This window comes from Nesoenas mayeri (assembly GCF_963082525.1).
Source record: "Nesoenas mayeri genome assembly, chromosome: 1".
Lineage (NCBI taxonomy): Eukaryota > Metazoa > Chordata > Aves > Columbiformes > Columbidae > Nesoenas > Nesoenas mayeri.
The window spans coordinates 57185861-57213784 of NC_137541.1; the positions used below are offsets into that span (position 1 = coordinate 57185861).

The following is a 27924-nucleotide window of genomic DNA, read 5'->3' on the forward strand; positions in this document are numbered from 1 at the left end:
CTATGTGGAGCTGGCGCAGATACTGCTCCTTTCCAAATTGTGGGGTAGTGGTGTGCCGTAAGAGGGGAGGACATTGAAGAGCAAGTACGGTTTTGGGAGAGGCAGCAGCTCCAAGTGGTGGGGGACGAAGGAGAACGTGCTGGGGAGCCAGGCAGTTGTCAGCTGCCCTTGCAGCGGTGAGCAGTATCCCACGGCAGGGATGGTAGCAGTGAGCTTTCTTGGCATCAAGCTAGGAGCCTTTCAAGAATAAAAATGAAGTCTCAGGTGAATCAATACAGACTTTTAGTTAGATACAATTTACGACCAACCTTGTTTGTTTCCCTGGTGCTCGGTAATTAAGAAGGAGAGTTTAGAATAGACTCCCTAAAACCTGGTGATGTGCTGTCACCCAGGAAGCAGGGTGAAATACCTTTTGTTTTAGCCATGGAAAAACTCCTGACAGGGAAGAGTCTGTGTGCCAGATAACATTAACTGTCCTAGACTTAGCAAGGACATGGATCAAGGGCAAAAAGCACTGGTCAGCCTGGCAAGGCTGGACATTGTAAAGAAATACTGGCTGTCTATAAAGAAGCATGGCTTTATAGTTGCAAATGTGATATTTCTTCCCGTTTAGGAAATTTCTGGTGGTAAAGATTTTGATCCAAAGTGTGATTCATGGTAAAATGGGGAAGGATCATCTGCAATAGAAACCTCATGTCATATTCGTAGAACAGGTTTCATTTCACGAGAAACACTTATTCCTAAAAGTGTGTTATTTGACTTCATTTTCTGTGATTTATCTTCATCGTATTGCCATTTTTCTCTTTTTCCAGTCCTCCTCCTCTGGCATAGTCCCATGTGAAGAGGTGACCTGATGCAGGATAATGCTCTCTCCCTCAGTGCCTTTATATGTAGCTTCTGATACTCACTGTGATATCTGACTTGGGAGCAGGAATGAAGTCAGCTTCTGTCAGACACTGAAGGCCACCAAAGTTGCCAAATTTTTCATGTTTCCTCCACTTTGCTCGCTGGTTCTGGAACCAGATCTGGATACAGGCAAGAAAGAAAAGGCCCAGAAATGAACAGGAGATGAAGGAGGAACCACTCACATCCAGCTACCTTCCCTACTGCCTAAGTGAGCATCAGAAAACATTGACCTCCAGTTCAGCAGAGCCAGGGACTGAACCTGAAGGGAAACATTGGGTTCAACACAGCACCTTTGCATAGCTTGTGGGATCTCTGCACTATCATGACAGCCTCTTTTCTCTCGCAGCTCCCGGAGAAGCTAGGATCTCCTTGTTCAAGGAAAGACAGTGGGATGGGGTGCAGCAGGTCTTCCAGGGCTCTCCTGGGAAAGCAGACCCTTTTGTGGTCAAAGCTTTGCAGCAGTCAAGGCACATGACATTCTGCTTTCCATAGGAAGTGTGATTTGTTGCAAGATAGGACTCTCTCAACCTGTTTCCCAAGACTGGGAAAAGACCCACCTAGATGTTTTGCATCATTCATGGAAATGTAGTAACAGGATTCTTCCTATATTTAGCTGGTAACATTTTGAAATCCATGTGAGGAATCTAAGCAAAAGACTCATGGAGATGCCACCTTCTAAATCACTCAGTAGTCTGAATATGTTATCTGCCATCTCTTTTCCACTGGAAAACACATAACTAATTTTCTCAAGGGAGTTTCTTTCATATGGCAGCTGATTTGACCTGTCTGGTTTCTGGGTGAGGCGCTCAAGTATTTATTGTACAGCCACAGTAGTGCATCTTGTTGCACTGTTGTGAAAAGTTGAATCCCCCTTTCATTGTAGTTTTTAGCTGGCTTCAGAACTTACTGTTTGAATGTAAAAATTTCTTTCTAGGCAAGTGATTCACATGAGCACAAGGTGTTATTGATCAAAACCAGCTGCTGCTGGATGTAAATATGTATGTATCTTAAACCCAGTAATGAGCAGCTCAATTATTTCTTCAACTCTTGCCTAGGAAGTAATGGGAATGTCAGGAGCTCTCTGTTATATTGCTGGTAGTTAGCAGTATCTGAGGTTACTGAAAGGACAGTCCTGTTTATCTGGCTTTGCATGTGTTTGAGAACTGCTTAATCTGTATGAACTGCTCCATTCCCTTTCTACCATGCAGAGTGAAACAGCAGCATAAAAATGACTCTTTAACACCAACGAAGTGATTGAGGGCAGAGGGGGGACTGAAGCCAAAATTCAGCCTCTGAAGTGCATCTTCCAAAGTCTGCACATGGAACAAGTCCTCACTTCAGGGATTTATTTTATTTATTTATTTATTTATTTTTAATAAAGGAAAAGCTGTGTTCACAGACCAAAATGCTCTTTTTTTCTCAATCAGATCTCCAGCACCCTTACCCCTAAAATGATTTCTCGATGCCCACTCTGAATTTCTTTTACTAGGATTTAAAACTATTCCTCCATGCTCTGTCTACCACAGATAACAGGGTACTGATATACTTTATTGTCTGCATGCTACTAATCTCCATTTTTCCAGTGTTCCTGAGCTATGGCACTGAGACAGAGCACAGTATTCCAACATGTGTTCATGAAAGTCACACCACTACTTAAGCCAGGGACAAGTGCTTGCTTAATCCTTCCTGAGATTTCACAAAGGCTCCTTTGTCCTCCCAGTAGTCAGCAGGTTGTCCAAGGAAACAAGAACTAAAACAGAGTGCAGAGGGAGGCTGGTGTGCCCCATGTTGTAGGAACTGCCACCATTTTTCACTCTGTAAGATTGCCCCTTTGCTGTTCTCTTGCAGACACATGACCAATGATCTGGAACTTGCTGTACTAAAGAGTCAGCCTTTTAGTTCTTTTCCAGTCCCATAATCTTCTTACCATTTCATTGCACTATCATTAAAGATTTTACTGATTATATAGTCCAAATTCACCTTTGTGTCAGTAAATGGTTCCTGTGAGACATCACTTTTGAAATGTCCTCAGTTGCAGTTGGACACCTGTTGCAGGCCTAGCATTTTGTCTGCTAGCATGTGCCATCTTGATCTGCTCTGTTTTCTTGATCCAAGGCAAGGTCCTTACAGTCACATGCCATGGATGTTATTACTTTTGTCATCCAAATACACAGGAACATAGAACTATAGAATCATGAAATGATGTGGGCTAGAAGGGACCTTTTATAGATTGTGTTCAAAGCTCTGTGTAACCTGACCTTAAACACTTCCAGTGACGGGACATCCACAACTTCTCTGGGTAACCTGTTGCAGTGTCTTGCCACCCTCATTGTAAAGAATTTCTTCCTCATAATCAATCCAAATCTATCCTTTTTCAGTTTAAAGCTGTCGCCAATAATCTCATCACAAAAACATGAGTTTAACGACATCTATTTTCCATACACCAGTGTTGATAAGAATTAAATGTATTACCCTTTATTTAATTATTTGTTAAGTGAGACTCATATCAACTTTATCACTGCTTTGCCATGTTTGGCTGACAGGCCAGTCATTATCTGGTCATCCTGTTTACCCTTTAAATACTGACATAATACTAACTTTCTTCAAGGCCCCTGGAACTTCTCTTGTGCTCCAGGACTATTAAATAGCAACAGTGATGACCCAAAGTGCTTCTCAAGTAGCTTTTTAACAACTACTAGAAGCAAGTCACCTAGATGTCTGGGTTTAAATATACCTGTCTGTAGCAGCTGCTGTTCAACATTGTCCTTATGGAAAGTGTTTCATCATCACCATCTGATACTACCACCTTACCTGACATATTTCCAGGGATAGAGCAGAAATTACGACTGAACATCTCTGCCATTTCTACATTATCCTTGACAGTCTTACTGTTTCTATAAAGTAACAGATATATATATATAATTGTTCACTTTTTTTGGTTTGTTCTTAATGGACTTTTATTGAGTTTCTGATGATCCTTAATTTTTCTTACCAAAGCTTTGACCTGTATCCTGCTGCTTTGCTTACTCATTTTTTATATATATATTTCTTTTCCTAACATTTACTCATTCATCTTTCTTCATTTTGTGTTGCATGTAGGGATGCACACATGCAGGGATATAATTCCATCTACCCACTTAAACTATTTCACAGCAATCATAGCTTTCTTTCTTGATTGGAGGACATAACCTTTTTGCACAGTGAAACATTTCACTTGGGTTGCCCAAGGGCTGCTCACTTGTTTTTTTTTTCTCGGTTAAATTATCTCTCTGAAGTAATTTGACTTATACTGCTTTTTGCTTTGTCAAAACTATTATTTCAAAGTACAAAGAGCATATACAAATTCTCTGCACTCTGTTTCATTTATATTTGAAAAATGCAATCAATTAAAATACAAAAAATTGCAACTTGTACCATAGCCACTATTAATTTTTAGTTCTGTGGTCAGTTTATCAGCCAAGATGAGGTCAAATGCAGAATTTCCTATGTCGTGCGTAACACTGTCTGAATTGGGTATTTGCCATCTGCAATTCATACACAAGGTGCTTTTAACTTCCTTTGTGTATATCTGAGGTTGATGTTTCCCATGATAACTCTTTTTCTCCCCCCTCCCCCGACTTCAGATCATAAAATACTTTTTCAACAGAAGATTGTCCTTGTCCTGTTCTTTCATGTGGTTTGCTGTTCTCTTTGGAACTCTGACTGATAATCCAGACTGTGCTTTATATAATTGGAAATGCATTGTGGGTGCACTGATATCACTAATGGGCATATTATGGGTATGCTGTTCCAGTTTTCCCTGTCACCTAAGTATGACGCAATATCACCATGGTTAGTCAATTGACCCAGGCATGTCATAGTCAATAAACTGCTCTATGTTGAACTTTGATTGTTTGAGTGGGATATGTGCATTGAAGTACATCGATGACTAGCATTATGGCAAGTATAGAAACAGCCTTGTGCAAAAATAATCACAATAGTGCCTAGTAAACAATACCAAGTCCCAATACACAGTTATATATATCTATATATCTATATTTATAGAGATATATAGATATGTCAATGTAGCAGATTTCTTATGTGATGAACATTTGGGGCCAATTTTGAGCTCAGTCAGCAAGACTGCGTTACAGCTGGGGGGAACTGAATAAGTTTTCATGTACTGAAATTACAGCCAGGGCATTTATAGTCTGTGATATCAAAATACAGAACAGTAAGCAAACATCTTCATTTGGACAGTTATTTTCACCTTTTTTGAGACCCTGTAGAAGATAGATGTGGATGACAGTTTGTACTGGATGTACATTAGTCTATAAAAGGTTGATAAACGATTAAGAATATATTCATAAATGGCCGCTCTGTCACTACAGAGTCCAACAGGTTGCTCATAGCCATCTGTAACTCATATTTTCTCTGCATTTAGTATGCTTAGAGCTCCTGTTAACCCTTTGATGGATCCCATTTGACTAGTTCCAGCTGGGTGACAAATACTTTTTTCCCTATGTGTAAAAGGAGAGCGGTGATACTGACTCCTGTAAGGTAACAGAGAGGTCATGTATTTCATTACCATTGTCACGAAGGCATAAACCGTTAAGAGTGTACTCTGAATGAAGAATTGGTATAGTAAGCATTTGCAGACACAATGTACCTGAACTCTGGCTTCTGGGAGGTTTATCTTTGCAGCCAGTTGATTGCGAACATGGATATCTGGGTAGTGAGTCACCTGGAAAATCTTCTCCAGTTCCTGGAGCTGCTCTGCTGTGAATGTTGTCCGAATTCTCCGTTTCCCTTTCCTTTCAACTGTGGAAACAAGGAAAGGTGTATCACATTTTTTAGGAAAAGGCCACAGGGCCACAAGAAGGTTCAGATATCCAGCATTTTCTCTAAATTGCTATGCAGCTGGAATGGCACCTCCAACGCTTTCTAGAAATCTACTTAACATAGGTGACTGTCTCCTGACCCAGAAGTGAATGTGAATTAACTCCTCTATCATTCAATGTGTGAGCCAAAAGTGCCCATTTGCCCCATTAATCCGCTGTGTGTCAACAGCTATGAAACCCACACTAGCAATGGGTTTGTCGTCAAAGTCTTTTAGCGTTGGACCAATCATTGACCCCTTTTTGCTCTTGTCTGTCACATGTACACATCTGTTGTTATTTATAATCCCTTATTAACTATTTGTGAAGAAACCCTTAGTGTAAATGAAATGAAAGAGAAGATACTCCATTCTGTCTTGGTGCTGTTCTCATGCCTATAACGAATCACCATTTTTATTCAGCTCATAAATTTTCCATCCCTATCTTTTCATGTCACACTGTTCTTACTAAGCTTTCCTCAAGCTCTAAGGTATTATCATATTCCATTGTCACTCTATTGATTTTGACAAATTTACTCCTCCTCTATGCCAGCAAGATCAAAGAGTACCCGAAACATGTGAACGCTGTGAAGTGAAGCCAACCATTCCAGCCTGACTGACTGCTGCTCTCTTCCCATACCTTCCTTTGACAGTATTTAGGGGTAGCCAGCAGTTTCACTGCAGTGTGACAATGGCATTAAAAATGTTACCTTACAAAGAAAAGTCATGGTACTCCCCTGACTGCACCGTTGTGGTGTAGTGATTTTCTAAACAAGCTTAACCTTAAAAGCTACAAGGCCTTAAAACCTATGGAGCAGAATATGGGGAACTTTGGGTGCTGTGAATTACTAAGGGGGGTCTTAGATTGCTCCATTCTTTCACCTACTGTGAAGCAGAATACAGTCTTCCTTCAGCACTCCTACACTGTTTTGAAAATGCCGTCCTAGACCAGGGTATTTTATTTAGATCCTGAACTCTTTATGCCACTTGGTGTAAGTTAAAATAAGGTCTAGGTTGCTCTGAAATGATGCTGAAGGGCTGATGTCTTGCAGGAAGGAGAAAGGAACAGCAGAAGTGGCAGCTGTGATAGCTGATCTGCAGAACATGGAGTTCAGCCTTGTCCCAAGGCTGAAATCCTCTCTGGTGCACATATGGAGTATCTGCCAGCTGACACTGAACGACCAGTGCAAAAAAGCCATGGCCCAAGCATTGTGAGTCACAGGGTTTTTTTCTACTGGCTTGGAAAACTGCAGTCTGATCGGAGCACAAAAATTCTAATATCAGTAATGACTAGGATAAGCTTGCTTCTCAGTGACCTGAAGTAATTGGCAATGACATGATGTTGCTCAAGGAAATGACCTTTTGATCTTCACGGTCTGATGACAACTACCAGTTCATAGTATGTAACTAGATGCATACACTTCCTAATAGGAACAGTTAACAAGAAGTTAGCTTAGCCCCTCAAAGAGACTTGCTACTTTTTCCCCACCTTTTGTTCAACCATTAGCATAAACTTTTCCGTTTGGGGGCTGAATCAGTGAAAAAAAGTAACTAAACACCTTGCCCAGTATAAATTGGGCTCTTTGCCAACCAGAAAATGACATTTTTCATTCTGTAATCAAAACCTCATTGTGATTCTGTTGACACAGAAAATGAGGACTAAAAAGCTCTGTCCACTGTCTTGGTAGGAAGATGCCTAGGACAAAATATCTGGGGACCAGTAAGTGAATATATTCCATTGTGAATATCTCATCTTTTCTAAACCTTGCTAGTACTTTGAAATGAAACCAGCCATGCAAGAATAACTGGGGAACGTCATTTATCGTAAACACTGTCAATACTCCCATACCTCAGAAACAGCCTAATAAAGATGATGTCCAACACAGTTAAATCCATGCCATTAAACTCCTCACCAGCTTATCAAAGTACTACTCATTAGACTGCAGCACCAGCTTCAGCCCCAAAGGAAAAATGTTATTTACATTGAGTCTTGCTGGCACTACTGGGGCAGAGAGCTGAAATGAGAAATATTTTTGTGTGTTTATGCTGAAGATAGCAATGGACATTCTCTCCTAAGAAGCCATGATTTCAAAATTGCATCTACTTGAACATTCCCAAAAGATGACTCTAAGGGGGATTTATTGTTACATGGATTAAGAGGGAAATATCAGTGCTGAGAATATGAATCTCAGAACAATACATCCCCTGTAGATATGGTAAAGCTAATGGTTCATAATGGTGTCTCTTGTCTTGAATATTTTACCCTCACACCTTTCTGTGGAGGCTGGCCTCCATATCTTCCTGGGAGATGCTGCAGACAGGTGAGATTGAGTACCAAGGTGATATCTTGTTGAGCACATCATGTTCTGTCATACATTAATGAATCTCTCTGCTATATTTGTATCATTGCAACAGATGGCATTTATATTTCTCTAACACAGGGTAATTCATATAGCAGATCGCAATAACAAGTGAAGTTTGACCTGACTTTGTCACACTCTCAGAAAAAGGAGGCCTCCCTGAGATATTCTGTCTCCCTGAACACTGAGCTGAGCTCTTGCTTCGATCTAGGGTAGAAGACCAGCTCCACAAACCTGAGAGAAGGTGCAGTCCACCTCCAAAATTTCCTGAGTGGAGCAAGAGATCCAAGCTCAAACCATGACCACATCCCTGTTCCTGTAGTCCTAACTGTATATCAACACTTGGGATGCCGTCAGGGTTCTTTTCCTGCCATGTTTTGTATGCCCAGGCAGTTTGTGTACCTTCTAGCAATCAGAAAGCCACCAGGAGAAAGAGAACAAACCTGCCTACCTCCTGGAAGATTTCTGAATTAGCAAAAAATGCCCCATAGATTTTCTAAAATGGATTACATTACTGAACTGAAATATAGTTTCATGACTATGCAAAGGAAGAAAGAAACTGTTCACATTTTAAAACCTCAGATGTCCCATCAGAGATTTTTTTTTAAAAGTGTATTTTAGTATTCTATCAGAGTATAGCAAATAATGATTTAGCTCAGTATAAACTCTTCTGTCTCATACATTATATAGACTCTAGAGAAATGGTATGACTGAAGTGGACCATGATGGGATTGAAGTGAATGCCAAAGACCAACCGTATCAGATGTCATTGCAGTAGGCACCATACAAACAGCGATCATTAAGTTCTTGCCTGTGAGCACAGAAGATGACAGCTTCATAATGTGGAATCAAAGCCAAAGCCAAGACTTTTAGTGCCTAAACCAGAGAATACTACCTGGGTTAGAAAGGAGTGGTTTGAATTATTAGGTCATATTAGCTGCAGGACTTCTCCATAGACAATGTGTTCATACATACTGGAAACACAGACGACACGGTGAGTATCTGTCCTTGGCTACCAGCTTAACTAGTTGTGGGTGCTGGCAGGACACTTAGTGCAGAGTCCATTGGATTAGTCAGCCTAGATAGACTGAAGAAATCAGCTGTTAGAAACCATGCAATACCATCTACAGGGCCAAAGTGTGGTACACCTTCAGTAGCCAAGATCATGAGTCTAGAAAGAGCTGCATTGTCTGTCCTACAAAGAACAAAGCTGGTGTAAGTTTGGGAAGAAAGTTTTAGTTGAGCTGGGTCATCTTATGGTACCTCTGAGCCAGATCCATTGCCAGGCTCACTTGTGCTAGAGATGGGATGGGGACTGGGTCTGCCAGATCTTACTGTACTGTGTCCACTGGCAGCTAAGAAATGTCCAGGATTAGAGAGCATGGCTTCAGAGAAAATAGGCTTGTGAGGTTCTGGTGTCTCATACCAGCTTCTTCGGTATGAAAATGACCCAGAAAACTCGATGATGGGCAAAATAAACTCATTTTCAGTTCACTCTTACATCCTTCACGTTTTTCCTTCTTGAGAGGTGAACTATTTTATAGACAAAACTCTTATGTAAGGGAAGGATCTACACAGTGCTCAGAAGTGTCAATCTTACTGAAACCAGATTTTTCAAAGCTGAAACTCATCAGATTAAACAAAATATAACAACATGAGGTCAGCTATGGGCCAGTAGAGACTGAAGGACAGGCTTTGATTTCAACTGGAATGAAATTAAATTGCTAACAAAATAGACTCCTGTGACCTAATCAAGGCTTTGCCAGTAGGAAATGTAAAAGAGCACATATATTTTTTTTTTTTCTGTAAGTAATGAGTAACTCTATTTTTTTTCCCCAAAAAAAATCTATGAAAAAATACAAAAAATCTAGGGCTGTATGTTAACATTTTCTCTTGCAAGATGAAACTTTCTCTGACTGTAGCTTTGATACTTCCCTTTGCCTTGGGACCTTAGCTTAGAGATCCCATAGCAAACAACAGCATTCAGAATTGCAGTCTAATAAAGAATGTGGGTGGAAGATATAAGGCTAGAAAGTGTTGGAAGTGTAACATTGGCTTTACAAACGTGGCTCTATAGTCTCTGGGGAAATAAGACTCTGTCTGAGTTTCTTGAGCTATTTTCTATGTAAAAGCTGGGGATATTCAAGTGTGCTTTTATGCTCTGTGGAAGTCATTTGCAGGTTAGCTGACTGCTGAAACCAAGCCTGAAAATACCAGGCAGCTAAATATGTTAGCATTTGCAGATGCTTAGAGATACAGCTGTCTATACATTGCCTTACTGTTGGCATTGGAAGGGCCAGATTCTTCATGTTGATAAGGCAGTATAGCTCCTTTAAATTCAGTAACAGGTTCCATTTGTCCTCTGCAGATCTAGCTTTATTACTAGGTCAGACTTGGAGAAAGTTGAAACACTGGAACTTTGTAGAAATACAGATTCTTCTTGAAGGTGTGAAGTGAAAGGATGAGATCGATGGTTACAAGTTGCAGTAAGGAAAACTCTGATTACATAATAGGAAAAAAAGTTTTCACCATGAAGGTAGTCTGACTTGGGCCTGGAGAGGCTAAGTCTCCATTCTTGATATTCTAAACTTGACAGGACAAAGGCCTAAGCAACATGATTTAAGTTGGCCTGGCTTAGAGTTGGGGTTGCACAAGACGATCTCCAGAGGTCTCCCCTAACTTACTTTATTATGTGATCTCTAACCTCCAAATATCTGCATGGTCTGAAAGTCCCTCATAATTCCTTTCCTAAAAAGGGAATTTAAGCTCGGGGACCTTGATTTTCAATTGCTTATTTACACAGTTTTAGCTTAGTATATTAAAACTTATTTCCACTGTCCAATATAACACAATCACAAGATATTAGAGGAATGAGCAAATCAATATCGAAGACTACTGCTTGTACCTGAGTTTGCTATGTAAAACATACCCAGCTTCAGCAATGCCATACTTGGGCAAATTAATTCTGGACTGTAGTCTGTTGTAGTCAAACAATAAAATCATAGAATCCTTTTGGTTGGAAAAGACCTTTAAGATCATCAAGTCCAACTGTTAACCTGACATTGTCAAGTCCACCTCTAAACCATGTCTCTAAAAACCTCATCTACATGTCTTTTAAACACCTCCAGGGATGGTGCCTCAACCACTTCCCTAGGCAGCCTGTTCCAATGCCTCACAACCCTTTCTGTGAAGAAATTTTTCCTAATATCCAGTCTGAACCTTCCCTGGCACAACGTGAGGCCATTTCCCCTTGTCCTATCACTTGCTACTCAGGAGAAGAGACCAACACCCTCCACGCTACAACCTCCTTTCAGATAGTGGTGGAGAGTGAGAAGGTCTCTCCTCAGCCTCCTTTTCTCCAGGCTAAATAGCCTATGGTACACCTTGCAGGGTTGTTTTTCAGCTGCCCCCTGTACTTGAACCAGTAGACAAATGCTACCTTGGTGAGATCTCTGCAATTGCATCTCCCATTTGCACTTTTGTCAGGCTAAGACTCTATCAAGCCCGCTTGGTGTCTCTGCAAATGTGCATACACTGGAGGAATAAGGAACTAAAAACCCAAGAGAAGGGCTGGAAGTCAGTGCTGGCACATATTTGCTTTGGAGTATGTAATCTAGGTAGTTGAAAACTAGTGGGATAAGTTTACCTTGCTGCAATCCTCTGTCATTTCTGCGCAGACACCCTCTCATGGTATGCGATAACTAGATCCAAAGATTTTGCTTCTTCTTTGACAAGAAGAGAGAATGCAGTCATCTAAGCAAGTGGCTTTAGCTACATAACCTCAGAAATATATTTTTCTCTGTGTAACAAAGTTGACTGTACCATTTGTTTCTCAGAAAGAAATTCACGGAAATTGAAAAAGAGCCTCATTATATCTGGTTAAGTTCTGTTTTTCCCTTTTAGCCCCTTTAAAAGAAGTTCCTCTCCCCTTTTTAATGCAACAAATTACAGGTATGTGGGCATCCCAGGCAGTTCCTTCCCGTGGCTTTTTTGAATATTATTCTGTAGTGGTGATATTCTGATTGTGGCAGCCAAGCCCACAGCAAAAACAATTGCAACTTTATAAAAGAATTATTATAGAGTGCTGATGGCATTAGGACAAAACATGCTTGTCTGTATACAGAGATGTGCCCATGAAAGTCCCTCTCATAATTAAAGAGATGGCTCCCAGTTTGCAAAAGAGCTTCTGCTTCAGTATTTAGGTGGGAATGTGGTGGTGTGGCTAATCTTTATTGAAGTGCTTTTCCAGCCTTTGTTAAGAAGGACTGGCATAACCAGCAAGACTGATCCTGCTTGGATGGGTACAGTGTGCTCTGGATAGAGCCTCCTGCTAGCCTAATGCAGCATTTAGCATCCAGCTGCTGGCCATTCAGGCATTGTAGAAGTTAAGACAGAGCGGCATGACTCAAAGTTTTAAAGGCTTGACTTCCATCCCTTCAGTCCAAAACTCCTTGATGGAGAGTTGCTTCCACCCTGGTGCAGAGTTTAGTGCCTCATTGCTTGACAGCAAGGCTGAAATGCAGAGAGCCACAGACTTGAGGCAGTGTGAGCAGGCATGCTAAGAATATCAGGCCAGAAACCTGTTAAAACAAGCTGTGTGGCAGTGGCCAGGGGAATTTCTTAGTCTGCTTGTCAGAGGAATCGTCAAGGAGTAGATGGTATGTATGAAACCATTCATGTGGACAGTTCGTTGCGGAGGAGGGTGCTCACCATCAATGTGAGCCCCTGATGAATTTGACCCTTCCTAACTGCCAAGAGAAAGATAACAGTTTTTGCAAACAGTGCTGCTCTGAAATGGTGGTGTGCATAACTCTGGCACAGCCAGTGGTCTGTAAAATATCTGGAGGAAGAAGCATGAAGGGCATGGTTTGAGGGACCCCAACTGACATGGGCCTGTGTTAGTCTCCATCACCCGATATCTGATCCGTACTCAGGCTAAATGACCTGCACCTTCATGAACTCCTTCAGGTCAAAGTGCATTTGGTGTAGGTCTATGTGTAGTTTCCCCATTCAGCTAAATCTCATGCTCGAAACTTACTGTCTGTGAATGTTCATCCACTGCCCAACTTCACCTTAAACATGAGAGACTAGTGACCAGCCTAATCCAATAACAGTTTACACTGAAGAAAAGAGGGTCCCCACCACTCTCCACATGCTCTCTAGTCAACCAGCTTTGTCGAAAAACAGCCATTTGCCTGTGGAGAAAGCTGAGATTATTGCAGGTTGCACAGACAGCTTGTTTTCTACTTAATTCCTGCTCTTTGTGGTTATTTGTTCCTGCAAACCTCTAGACATCAATCAGGCGTGCTTGTTTACATCCCTGGCTCAGAGTCTGTGCTCCCTCCAAGAAAGCATAATTCCATAACTACTTTAGTGTGTAGTCTCTGCTATTTCCCATTTCAGCGTAAAGTGCTTGCTAATACAGTAGGTAAAAGGTCTGCCCTCAATTTTAAAGAACAGTAATCAAAAGTATCAAATCTCAGGGGTGTAATGAAAGTTCTCAGACAATTTAGGAGAAGCCAATAAGTACTTGGAAGACCTTTGAAATAAGCTTATCAAGACATGCCATCAACTTTACAAGTGGTCACATTACACAGATTTGACTAGCAGGAACAAACTAACCTCTGGGTTCTGTGTAATTTACCCTTTGGATCCAAAATTCCTGGGAAAGAAGGGGCTGCTGGAAGAAAGCATTGAATGCTAATATTTGCTTTTAAAATATAAAAAATGAAGAAGCAACAGAAACAGAATTTATGATAGTTCCCTCCAACTGCTGACAGCTTTGCTTTCTTCAGTGCTTACATCAGTGAGACTTTGTGTGAACATAGTCTGAAGGGTGGGAGTAAAGGAAGTGGGTTTCATGCTTTTCATTTCATATCCAGGGTGTAATTATAAGCAGACATTCTTCAAAGGAGGAAAACAAAGAACCAGCCTTCAACAATGCCCCAGATAAACCCACCAAAACAAGGTCAATGGTCTGCTGCATTTCTAAATGTATATAGCAATACTGCACTTCAGAGACAGAGGGCTGCAGGGACTATTCACACTGACAAACAGAAGACTGCTAAGACAGCTAATGGCAGCAAAATTATATATATATGCATTTATTTTTTCCTCCCACTTTCTCTTTTCATTTATTATTGCTTCCTTTTGTTATGCAGGACAATGGGATGCTTGTGCCCTTTCTCTCAGTCCCACTAGCATATTCTTGGCAGCCGATATTTATCTGGGACTGTGAGCTTCATTGTCTCTTGAGTGTTTTATAAATGCATTAAAGTAAGTCAGCATATTGGGGAAAAGACTGGTCTGCAAGAGATAAACCATTCTGTTTCACAGGGATATATGGATTTGACCATATTGTCTGCAAATGAACAGTACAAATGAATTTATGGCTTCAGAGAAAACATAAACACTAAGCTAAATATGCCTGCAACTGGCATCAATACACAGGGGACATGACTTATACTGGAAATTCTCCAGGACTGAGACGATCTCTGTATTTCCTTTTGTCTTCATGATAATTGCCACCAGAATTTGTTAATATGCTTTGGGATCAAAGATGCTATAATAATTATAAAACTATTAGATTAATAACAAGATTCTCGAGCTCTCAGTCAGCAATGTGCAGAGGATTTCTGCTATGGAAATATTTGGATGATGTTAACTCATTATGGCAGCCTCCTATACAGTGAATAATGGAGATATGAACTTCAAGAAATAACATTGTCCAGCTGTTTCTATGGCCTGAAAACCCCAGTTTCTAGTGGAATTACTAGCCAGCTCCATTTATGGAATCCTGATCTACCTTGCACTTGAATTACTGTCCAGAGAAGAAATCCCACAAGACGTGGCATCTGCTGGTGTCTTAAGGTGATGCTGCTATCTGGCTTCTCCAGGGCACTGACTGCTGGAGCAAGGGACTGGAACCATGACCCATGTGCAATGCTGGGCATACTTATCCACTGCTTTTAGATGTAAATCATTACAGTGCACACACACAAATGTGTACAATCAAACTCAGCTTGTGTAAAATACACTGCAAAAGAATTGCCCATGAGGTCTGAAGTAGGCTGGGATCTTGTACATGGCAGTCTCCAGCCGGAGCTGCTGTAGGTCAGGCAGGCATGGGGACATGTAGCCCTTTCAGGCTCCAGTGCTCAGCTCTCGTGAACTGGTCAAGTCCCAAGGGCATCACACAGAACGGAGAGAAGGAATTAAAAAGAAAGTGAGAGTTGAGTACTTAATTTGCAGGTTTACATGGATGTGTTACCGTGATGTCAGTAGTGGGTCCAGTCTTGTTTAACCTATTTATCAATGACCTGGATGAAGAGACTGAGTGTATCACCAGCAAGTTCGCTGATGATACGAAACTGGGAGAAGTGGTTGATACAGCAGAAGGCTGTGCTGCCATTCAGCATAATCCGGACAGGCTGGAGGGCTGGGCAGAGAAGAACCTGATGAAATTCAACAAGGGCAAGCGTAGGGTCTTGCACCTAGGGAGGAATAAGCCCAGGCACCAGCACAGCTTAGGAGTTGACCTGCTGGAAAGCAGCATTGCTGAGGTTCTGGTTGACAACAGGTTGACCATGAGTAAGCAATGTGCCCTGTGGCCAAGAAGGCAAATGGTATCCTAGGGTGCACTAGGAAAAGTGTGACTAGCAGGTCAAGGGAGTTTATCCTGCCCCTCTACTCTGCCCTGGTGAGGTGGCATCTGAAGTACGGCATCCAGTTTTGGGCTCCCCAGTTTAAGACGGACAAGGAACTACCAGAGTGTCCAGCAGAGGGCTGCAAAGGTGAGTAGGGGTCTGGAGCATCTTTCTTATGAGGAGAGACTGAGAGAACTGGGTCTGTTCAGCCTGGAGAAGAGAAGGTTGAGAGGGGATCTCATCAATGTTTATAAATATCTCAAGGGTGGGTGTCAAGAGGATGGGACCAGACTCCTTTCAGTGGTGCCCAGTGATAGGATGAGGGGCAACAGGCACAGGCTGAAGCACAGGAGGTTCCATCTAAGCGTGAGGAAAAACTTCTTTACTTTGAGGGTGCCAGAGCACTGGAACAGGCTGCCCAGAGAGGCTGTGGAGTCTCCTTCCCTGTAGACATTCAAAACCCACCTGGACATGGGCTGGGGGCATGGGCTTACACTCTGCCACGGGAAATTTAGGCTGGATATTGGAAAGAAATTCTTTACAGAGAGAGTGGTCAGGCATTGGAATGGCCTGCCCAGGGATGTGGTTGACTCACCGTCCCTGGAGGTTTTTAAACTGAGATTGGACATGGCACTTAGTGCCATGATCTAGTAAACAGACTGGAGTTGGACCAAGGGTTGGACTTGATGATCTCTGAGGTCTTTTCCAACGCAGTCAATTCTGTGATTCTGTGACACATTCCTGTGTGATCTGCTCTGGGTGAACCAGCTTTAGCAGGTGGGTTGTACTCGATGATCTCCAGAAAGCACCCAACATTCAGAACAAAGACTTTGAAATTCAAATGGGGGCTTAGCAAAATTAAATGTTACTTTCAGCATATCTCTAGGGCTTTTTTTTTTTCTTTTTGCTTACAATGCAGCCTATAAGTTCAAAGTGCAAGAGGCATTGCTTCCTATAAATGATTTGTGATAAGGGCATAAATCTGTTTAGTTTAAATGACACTACATTTCTAAACTGCTTAGTCACAGAAGCTGATTTGTGGGAAAATCAAGCTTTTAGGAGCACTACAGTGTTACTGGCTTGCCTGGAAATATGCTCCAAATAGACACTCAGAGTCACAGTCAGGTGCTCTTAGTATCTCAATATGCCCATGAAGGGCATACTGTCATGGCCTCTTTATCATCTTTCTGCTCCTATCCAAAAAAGCACAAGACAAACCCCAGCCCTCCTGCCTTCAAGGTGATTGCATAGCACGCTTGATTTCTTCTGCTCCCTGACAACTATACAGATGTGTATGCTTAGTCAGAGCCCTTCCTCACAAATTATGTAGGTGTTTTAGATAGATGGAGGAAGTCTGTGAGAAAGGGATGAGGAGCTCTCTCAAAGCTGAGGTTTGTGTCATTTCCCTGGGTGCATGTTGAAGGCATCCTCAGTGTGGGCCTGAGGGAGGTCTTGGGGTCACCTCCATGGCAAATGCTGTGGGCATTTGGGACTGCCCGGGTGCCTTGTTAGAGAACCCACAACTGTCCCATAGCCATCATGCAGAAAGTACCTCTGAAGCACTGCAGAGTTGATGGACATGGAAACGTAAGTTCATTTGCTACCAGCTTGAGCTCTAAGGTTTACAGACTGCTCCCAAGGATGGTGCCAGTCTACCTCTCCTGCAGGCACTGCTGCCAGCCTTGTCCTGGGAAGGTGACACCAGCCACAGCCAGAGGCAGGAGAAAAAGAGATGCCAGCTCTTCCCCTCTAACACAAAGTGGAAGAAGAAAGCTGAAGCTTATGATGTTGGAAAGGATTTTAAACCCAGGCCTCTCGCTTTCTGCTAAGAATGACACAGTGCATGAACAGGATCTGAAACATCATTGTTTGTGCACTGTGGGGAAAATGCCAGTCCAGTGCTTTAGGATCCTCCCCCCTCCTTCAGCCAGTTTCTATCAAAGGCTCAGTGACTGCGGGAACCAGTAGCCTAGAAAATGGCAGATCATTAAACCTCTGCTTGGTTTCAAAACCCCACTGCCACCATGGAACAGAGGGATTTTGTTTAAAATGCCTTTAAAATATAAGTTGTCATTGAAAGCACCTGCTCGGCTTGGCTCAGTTTTGTGCAGATAATTACGTTTCCTCCCCTGCTTTGCTGATGAGGCTGGTATCGACCACTGTGCTGGTCAATGAGGCTAAGTGCTGAGTTGGGACAACCACCTCCCTCCTCTGTCACCCTGGGAAAGCCACCTCCCATCTCTGGTGCAATCTCTGGTGTGACTCCCTCCTACATGAAATATATTCCTTTTTAGCACTCACAGGCTACCAGATACATACTGCCCTGGCTCTTCTGCAAGGAGGCACTGTGATACTGCCCAGCTGCCATCAGCTGCCTGCAGCTTACAGGGCAGAGATAGGCTAAAATGTACAGTTATCTTACAAGGCTTCTCTCTGCATCAAGACAGAAATAATCTCCTGCAGGAGAAGGTGGCAGCAGCCTGTTACAAGGCTCATGTATACTGTAGCAGCAGCAGGAACAAGGCTTTTGTTTCAAATATATTTCCTTTGCCAACTTGCAGAGTATGGGCCAAGTTAGAGGTGTGGATCACAGTGAAACCAGCTGAGTAACCCTGCATCTGTGGTCTCATGAGCCCATTAGGACTCTTCAATGGACTTAATTGAAATAGCTTTTTCTTTTTTTTTTCAGAATGAAGTAAATAATAACAAAGTATGCAGGAAACACCTTACTGCCGCTGCTGAGAACCTGTTTTCTGGAGTGTAGTACAATCGTCTCAGTATCACAGTATCACAGTATGTTTGGGATTGGAAGGGACCTCAAAAGATCATCTAGTCCAATCTCCCTGCTGGACCAGGAACGCCTAGGTGGGGTAGCATAGGAACATGTCCAGGTGGGTCTTGAATGTCTCCAGAGAAGGAGACTCCACAACAGCCTGTTCCAGTGCTCTGTCACCCTTACTGAGAAGAAGTTTTTTCTCAAATTTAAGTGGAACCTATTGTGTTCCAGCTTAATCCCATTACCCCTTGTCCTATCATTGTTTGCCACCGAGAAGAGCCTGGCTCCATCCTCATGGCACTCACCCTTTATATATTTATAAACATTAATAAGGTCACCTCTCAGTCTCCTCTTCTCCAAACTAAAGAGACCCAGCTCCCTCAGCCTTTCCTCATAAGGGAGTCTCTATTAGCCTTTCCTAAAACTCAAAGTACTTAATGCAGTTTTTGTCACATGCTACTAATAAATTGCAGTCTGTCTATTAGGAACTTGTCTTATTCAGGTACCATACATCCTTCTTAGCTCAAAGTCTCTGTGCAACATATTGGCAAAGTATGTTTATATTGTCCCTTGCTTTGGCTAAGCAATAGACTGCTGTTTATTGGTGCTCATGACTAATGAAATTAGCAGACCTATTAACATGGCCAGGCTTGAAAATTGTGCCTGATGCATCCTGCGTGCCAGACCTACTGTACTTCAACAGTTTGCCTGTGCGCATGCTCATGACCTCTTCATCACCTGTGCAGTGGGTCCAAGGGGTACTGAACACATTGAGCTGATTTGGCATGTTCAGCAGCCTCACTGCCCAGGTTGTGCAATGTCCATTTCCTGGTAAATCGGCATTGCACAACACAGGGACCAAGGCTGCTGAACATGTCAACTCCATAGATTGCCACCCCAAGTAGCAGGGCAATAAACACCCAAAGCAGTCTCTGTCACTAAAATCGGTAGAGTTGGCAGGGCCGAGCTAGATCTTTGGCTCAAAGAGTGGGTCTCCATGTTTTTGACGATGGGACTGAAGAACCATCCCTGTAACTCAGCTAGGAGCTTAGCAGTAGAAATATGTGTGATGTCTGCTGGTAGGTATCGCCACGTACACCACTATAAGATACCAGCTGTGTTTTTTGATACTCTGGGACACAGAGGCACTCACCGTGAGGTGGATGGTCCACTGGGAAACTGCACAGCTGATCTTCCTCTTCCTCATGTTTTCTTTTGCCTTCCAAGTGTTTATGTCCTGTGTCCTCACTTAGGAGGGAAGCTGAGCTGTCACTAGGTCTCCTGTAGTGAGCTGCCTGCCCTTTCTTTGCCCTGACCGTGGGTGTAGCACACATGGCAGGGAGAAGCATCTTGGCTGAAGGTAACTCACAGTCTAACTGACTCCTGCTGCTGGAATCTGCAAAGGACACAGCACAAGACAGCTTTGGATAAAGCAACTGTTGTTTAGCACACCTTTCATTTTGTGTGAAAAAAGAAGCACGGGTGTAGTCTAGACACTTTACCATTTAAACCTGATCATATGTAAAATGGCCTTAAATCTTCTGTGCTGTGCATCAATGCCAGGATGACCCCATATTGCAGGGGCAAGATCCCCAAAATCTAGCCTGTTCTCTGCTTCATTCCACCGTAAAACTTTGAATAGTCCTTGTGGGAGATTTTCAAAAAAGGACCATAGAAGTAAGGAGACACAATCAAATGACCAAGAAAGCTCAACTTCTCTGTCAGTATCCGAATTGGTGGCTGCCTTTTCTGAAGAACTCAGAAGGATAGTAGATGTGGAGCTGCTCTGAAAATCTGTGGTAAGATCACTGTGGAATTTGCTGGATCCCAAATGCTTTTAAAAATCTGTTTCTTTCTTAAATATCCCTGTAGGTACATCTATCCTATAGGAAGATAGGCCAGAGAATAGGCTAAAGGTCAGTGTCTTCTCCGATTCAGGTCTATTTGTTTTTCTACATCTGCACTGCCTGATGCTCAGATTTAGACATTAGATAATTTTAAAGGCAGCCTTTTCCTAGGCTGTCAATACCTCCCATCTGCCTTTGTGACAGGTGACATTGGTGATATCTAGGAGCGTACTGACAGCCAACTCATCTTCATGAAATCACCTGCACACTCTTGTTGACAGGACAAACATAAGACAAGTGCATATTGGCCCATTTTAATGAAGTGCAGCCATAACATTAGTTTATATTTGAGCATGGGCATTATAAACCATCTCATTGGGAGCTGAAGGTCACCTTAGCAGTAACCAGTGGTGACATGTGCTAGGACACCTGGCCCTGTCTGGTGATGAAATTGGTCACAGAAGCCTTGGCCACTCTTCTGCCATGCTTATTACTAACACCATCATCTCTATGTGTAGCAGGGGCATCAAAAAGATTTTTCAGATTAGTTTTATGCCCTCATTAATATAGTGTGAGTCCTTATTCTTCCTTATAAAGGCAAGCAGACCTTGTGAAGACATTTACTGAGGTATAACATGCTGGGAAGCCTCATGGTTTAAGGCAGTGGGTTGTCTGTGGCTCTTCGCATCCCAGGAGAGGTATACCAAATACTCCATTTCTCCTACCCACTCTTTTCTACATAAGCCCCAATCCTTAGTGCTTTATGCTCTGCCTTTGGTAGATGCAATCAAGCCTCAGGCTTGATTCTTCAGAGACAAGATAATTGGGTCTATGCTGCTTCAATGGCACACCTGGAATTCGATCTAGTTTTCTTTCATGCCTGGATTTCTTTACTTGGAAAGGTAGAGTAAGAGGCAACACATAAGCATAATCAGCCCACTGGGGAATTTAGGTTCCATGGTTAGCATTACCCCGAAGAAAATGTAACAGCACAGGTTTCTCTGCTATTGTGACCAAAGAAGATGAGAATCTTAATGCAAGAATGGACTGCACTCCTGAGCAGTCACCCACATTTAGGCTCTGGGATTTGCAGCACCTGTGGCTGCCGCCATTTCCCCTCTCTTCTCTAAATAGCAGCAGGTGTGAACCCCAACAGGTTGTAGTGAAAGACACTCCATTTTTTTAACATATATTTTACTTCCGGTGCAGTATCTAGAATTGGCAAAGCATTTAACATTTTAGGGTTGCCAGAGTTTTATTTTCTGAAGAAATAACAAGTTCTATTTGTAAACAGCCTTGGAGCAATGATAATTACAACATCTGGAGATAAAGTGCACTATTATGCCCTCAGTAAAAGCCCACACAACAGGATTTTTATGGAGGGTTGACACTGACATCAAGAAAATGCATCTATGAAAGCTCTGGAAATTAGCCAAAGCCTCATGCCAATAAAAGATGGTTGTTCAAGTGTTATCTTTTCAAATTATCACCAATCATTGTGTAAACTTTTAAACACAATTGCATGTGTCCAGCCATGCTGAGCTTAAAAAAACCTGGTATGAGGTCTACCTCTGTGTTTGAGGCATATTGTGCAAAATGAAACACATTTAATTTCTTTAGGATCAACTGGGTTTGAGTTTTCTGGTGGGAAAGCAGGTGAGGTTTTGAACAACATTTGTGGGCTAAAGGAGGAGGACAGACAGAATGGTCACTAGCATGGGGCTGGGGTTAAATGATTTGCTCAAGAACTCAGAGGGTACCAGTTTTAGTGTAGGTTCTGAACCCGGGATTTCTATCTCAATCCTCCATCTGTAAATTAAGGACTAGTTGCGCTGCCTTGTTAGATGGGATCCTGCGAAGATGAATATGTTGTAGAACTGATGGTGCTTATATCCTGAAGTCATGTTTGCATTGCAGCCTGCTCTATTGGTTGCTGTCCTGAACAAGCAAGGAGACCATCTGAAGTGGTAGTTCTTTAGGCCAGCCATTTTTTTTGGTGCATATCCATGTGACTCTAGCAGAGAGCTCAAAAAAATACCTATGAATTGCCATCTGGTAAAGTTTCCTCCAGGGAATGCAGGGGTTTTTTTTTGTTTTGTTTTCAGGGGTGGCAATGACATTTCAGCCTGGCACAACATGAGATATTTGTTACTATTGTGCATAGAAATGACTTTGGCTTGTGGCTCAAAATGGTCTTTTTGGCTTGACCTTCAATTGTATAGGAAAGCATGGGAAGTTTCAGGCAAGATAGGAAAATTTCTTTTTGGAAGCAAGAGGTTATTTGAAATGACCTAAGTTCCATTTAAGCCTTTTTGTGCAATCACTGGAGAGAGACAGACCTATTGTAGGCATAAGGCTTATGATTTTTAGGGTATTACTAAGGCTGTGAACAGAATCTGTCACTGTGAAGTGCAAACAGCTTTTTATTGTGCTGTTTTTCCCTTGCTTCCCTATATATATATATATATAATTTTTTTTAAGGTGGGTTGTTTTCCATTGTAATAGGTGGGGTAAATTGGTGATATCAGCCAGGTGGTATCTGTTCAGTTATATTCTTTCAGCTGTTTCCTCTTTTGCAATAAAGCTGGGTGGGGTGTTGCTAAAGGTGAAGTAAACAATCACCATATCAACATTTGTGTGTGAAGCAGCAGTTATATTCCTATTAATTTGCATACCCTTAACATAATGGAGCATAACACAGGCAGAATGATAAAATGTCTGTATCTGTTACTGCTTTTGCTATTAATTTCCCAGGTGTAACTTCCTCATCCCAAGCTCTTCTTGACTTGATAAAGGACCTCCTGTTGGTGGAACCTCACTGGCAGAAACTGGGGGAGTAATGAACAATTATTTCAGATGTACTTTCAAGCACATTAAAATCAAGTTCCCAGGGATTTCAGAAGAAGTATTTCTTCTGAAATAGGGTTGCTAGTCTTCTCTGTTTAAAATGAAAGAGTTGGCACTAGGGAGATCAGCACTTGCTGGGTGTTTATTTGTGTCCCTTGTAAAGGCCATGGTTACCCTTTCTAGGGACTGTGACAAAAAGAAGAGAGGAGAAAGCATAGACTGAATACTAATATGTCTTCTTGTTCAGTATTCTTTTTTTTTTAACTTGGTAAGAGTCTTTCAAAAACTCAGAAACTTCAGTAGACTTCAGATAAACAGCTCTAGTTCCAAGTCCTCTGGTAGTTGTGTTTGTGCAGTAAATTCACAAATGGCTAATGCTGCAACTGTGAAGTTGCACACTCCTAAGAAGACTGCACACTCCTATTCCAAGTCCCACTGGAATTACGCTCGCAAAAACCTGTGGCCTTAGGAATCAGACCCAGAAATCTTTTCATACACGATCAAGTCCTGCTTCAGTTTCTGTGAAAGGCTAGCACTGTACACAACATTTTTTTTGGTTGGTTTGTTTGTTTTTGTTAAAGAGTCATAAAATAATGTAGGTTAGAAGCAACTTCTAGAAGTTATTTGATCCAGCATCCCTGGGTTTTCTTGGGAAAGGACTGCAGGCTAAGTTTTGTCTCTGTCCCTCATTTCTGATAATCTGCATCTTCTGGATCTCTGGTCCTACCCATCACCTCAGCATTAAATGGCTAGATTTAGACTTCAGGACAATCATGATCTTGGTATATAGACTGCCTAGATCAGTAGATGAGCTGGATGATAATTTCTGGCCTGGGTATTCAACTTATGGTAGTCACGAGTATGTATGAGGTACCAGGTCTTGCTCTCATGTGGATCACAGCTAGGCTCAGATACATACCATATTGGATGTGGAAAATGTTCTTAAAATCCATAGTAAGATATAACTCAACCTTGACCTGTAGTACTTCCTTCTTTGGTGCTGCTGAACTGTTCTGGGAAAGAAGATGAATTTGTGGCCCATCCTGGAATTTCCAACAAGTTCCCGAGCTCATTTCCGTTCACTGACTGAGCCAAATTAGATATGGCTGACTATTTACTCAACTTGTTTAATGCCAGTGTTATATGGCATGAAGTTGCATGACTTTGATGAAATGCAGCAATTATCCCAAGATGTACAGCATACGGTATTGCACTTCTGAAATAAATAAACCTTATCTGTAAAAATTGGCAGTTCTGCTGAGAAAGTAAAGGGTAATAAACTTAGGTATCTCTTTGGTGTTAGTAAGAACCCAACAGCAAAAAATCTTCATTTTCATTCTCTTGTTTAAACATTCTTGGTCAATGGCAAAAGCAACACACAACGACATTTTGGAGTATTTCTATGGCTTTCCTGTTCTCCCAGCTCTACTGACAGTTCGGTGATTCTCCATACTATTTTCATTAGTTAACATTTTACATTGTCTTAAGTATATTAATCCAACTTTGCTTTCTAGCAGGGGAGAGAAGAGTCACTATAATCCCTTGCTACAGCTACAGTTCTCTCTCTGGCTAGGTGATGAAGTCAAAGGCAAGGCTTGGCTGTTCTGCCTGCATCACTTTCAAGGTGAAAAACTGACTGTACTCTCAGGTGGAGCAATTTGGGATGAGACAGCACTAGCAGTGCAGTAATGCAATCCTAGGAACCTGCCACATCTTGCATTCAGATTTGTCAGGCCTTGTTCTTGGAGCAGCATGCTTAGCTGAGACACGCAGTGAAACAGGGCTTCAACATATTGATCGCAGAACAGACTTAATATAAATAGGTCCTATCTCTGCCACGCTTCTCTGTTGCCGGAGAAGAGACTCCTGTTGTTAAAATGCAGCTCTATGGTCCATGATATGAACAACACTGACTTCATTTTCAGTGGTGTTATCTGTCTCACTTTGGATCCAGTGGCACAAAATAACTGCTGTGAGCTCTCTGAAAAGGACTTTCAGCTCACAAAAGCTCACTCCCATGGAGCTCACACCAGCATTTTCCCCCCTTGGCAACCTGGCACCTGGGCTCCATTGGCATATGGGCCCTATTATGCTTGCACCAGTATCAGCTGTGTCCTTGTCTGCCTCTACAAACTACCAAGCTCTCACTTGTTTCAGGACTGTATTCAAAACATGGCTTGGGTCTGCTGTTCAGGTGTGATCTGCAGTGGCAGCTTTAGGAAACCTCTAAATGCTGCAGTCCTCCAATAGTACCAGGGGTGAAAGAGCCAAACACGACTGGCTGTGGCTTTCAGCAACATTGGCTATCATTGAAACTGCCCTTTCTTTGAGCAATGGGCTGGACTTCCAGATGACCTCGAGAGGTCCCATCCAACCTCAGTTATCCTATGTTTCTGTGAAAATTCATCATCACCCTGTCCCTTTTCCTCATACACGTTTCTGTGCAAAGTCACAGGTACTGGCACAAAGGCAGTGCTTGCATGCTCAGCCCCAATGCTTGGGGCTCCCACAGTTGTGAGATGTGCTGTGGGCTGATTCTGCCCCATGGTCAGGAAACAAGCTCTCTACAGAGCAACTGAAGTTACTCTGCACCCGATGTGAACAAGCAAGTGCAAATGTCTTGCAAAGTATGGCTGAGAGGCAGCATTAGAGGGACAGGGCTCAGGCCCAGCTGGTGACTAATGTTATACTGGTGAGTGTGGTGCTCACTTCACTGTAGTTTCCTGACCAGTTTAGGTTTTGCTTCTCAGACCAGGTTAGTATCCAGTTTGGACATAAAAAGACCTGAAACTATCCAAATAAACAATGGTTACTTGTACTGCCAGGTTTTTGGAAAAAGGCTCTCTCCCTTACTACTGGATGGTTCATCCAGTCTGCTGGGAAATGGGGTCCTGATCTACGAAAACATGTCTCTGTGCTACAAAAAATAAAGTGTAGCATTAAACTTTGTTAAAAGCAGTTGAGTGAGAGGTAAGGGAAAATTTTCTGTCAAAACTACAGGTCATTTTTCAGTTAAGTGGATGTGTTTACATACATAAACCACCCAATTTTTCATGAAAGATATAGATTAAAAAAGAAGAAATACTAGATTTGGAAAATTTTGGCTATTGGTCTTTGTTTAACGAAAAACAGAGACAATTTCTGTGAAGGTAAAAGTTCACTCAGGGCCGAAGTAACTAAATTGAGGAAACTGAAGTCAAAAAGGCTAATGTACTTATTGGTTTGCTAAGACTGAAGATATGCTAGTTTTCTACTAGCTGGTTTTATTTAGTTCATGAAAGGACCTAGTGTCCCTGATGATAAGGAGAAATGATTAAACACAAATGCTTTCTCTTTTCTTGTTCCAGCAATTGAGTTCTAATGCTCCTTAGCTACCTTTACCCTTACAGACCATTTCTCCTGCTTAAGGATGAGTGGTAGAATTTATCAGAAAATGGTAGTGATATCACTGTAATTCCAGACAACGGTCAGCTCTTGATATAAGTGAAACTGCAACAACTTCATTATGTTGCAGCAGTTTTAGAACTGCTTCCTGAATTTGAATGCCTGTCCTTCCTTCTTATGACGGGTTGTTGTTGTTGTTGTTATTATTATTATTATTATTAAATAATGAGAGTATTGTTTTTAAAAGGGAAAGACACCAGGATGTTGATATGTTTACAGTATGCACTTCTCACTGTTACTGCAATAACATTTCAGGTTGCATACCCACAGCTCCAATGACACTGGGGCTTCGTAATGTACAAAATGCCACCAAAGGCTGGCAGCAGAGTCCAGCCTACTGTGAGGTTGAAAGCAAATTATTTGTAAAGATTATTTCTGTAGATATAATGACTGATTTGTACCTGCTAAGGGAAATCCCAGGTTTTTACAAAAGTTGAAGTCTAAAAATTCTACATAATCATGTGGGATAGCTTTAGGAGTTAAAAAGAAAGGAGCATTTTAACTAAGTGTTATAACTGGTACTTACCAAAGGCCAGTGGTGACCCTGCTTTTAGGGCTGGAGGTCTTTCAGCGTGGTTACTTCTGTTCCTGGTTTCACTGCTCAGGGCAGTGCTGGCAGAAGGTTTCTTTAAGATTTCCTCAATGGAAAAGGACAGGCTGGGCTTCCCCTGGCCAGCACATGCCTGAGGGTCTGTCATCTTCCTGCCAAAGTGGCCACGGGGCCGACAGTCCTGTGCTCCTGCTCTCCTGGCTCTTGGTGCACCCCAAGAAACATGCAGCTGGGAAAGTGCGCGTCTCTCCCCACCCGTGCCCGGTTGACCTGCAGGAGCACCAGGAGGAGAAACAAAGGCAATCCACAAGTGAGCACACAGGTCTGCTCCCCTCTGCTGATCAAGACCTGTGCTCCCGTGTCTAGGGAAGGCAGCACTAGAAGTGGGGGTGAAAAGTCCTATCAACCCCACCCACTGCCAAACATCCCCCAGCCAGCGCAGATTTGCGGAGCTCTGAACAATCACATGGCCATCCCAGGAGGAGGTGTGCTCTTCACAGACCCAAGTGAAAAATGCCCTGGGAAAGGCTGCTTCTTGTTGGCAAATCCTGTTTGTGGGGCAGTTATCCTCCTTTTCTGCTGTCAGGGTGAAATCTGTGGCAAGCCCTCTGGATTTGTACTATTATGGAGTTAAGAAAATAATTGGCAGGATGAATACTTGTCCCTCATGCCATTTACTAGCAAGAGAGACAC

The 27924-nt window shown here is 42.3% G+C and overlaps 1 protein-coding gene across 1 annotated transcript; it reads right to left on the reverse strand.

Annotated features, from left to right (window-relative positions):
• Nucleotides 1-27379, reverse strand: ISX (intestine specific homeobox; the record flags this gene model as incomplete). The annotated part of the gene is made up of 5 exons (XM_080346099.1): nucleotides 1-237; nucleotides 909-1025; nucleotides 5555-5706; nucleotides 19697-19939; nucleotides 27208-27379. 5 exons carry the CDS (start codon nucleotides 27377-27379, stop codon nucleotides 1-3), a joined length of 921 nt encoding a protein of 306 aa, XP_080202225.1.
• Nucleotides 27380-27924: the final 545 nt, after the last annotated feature.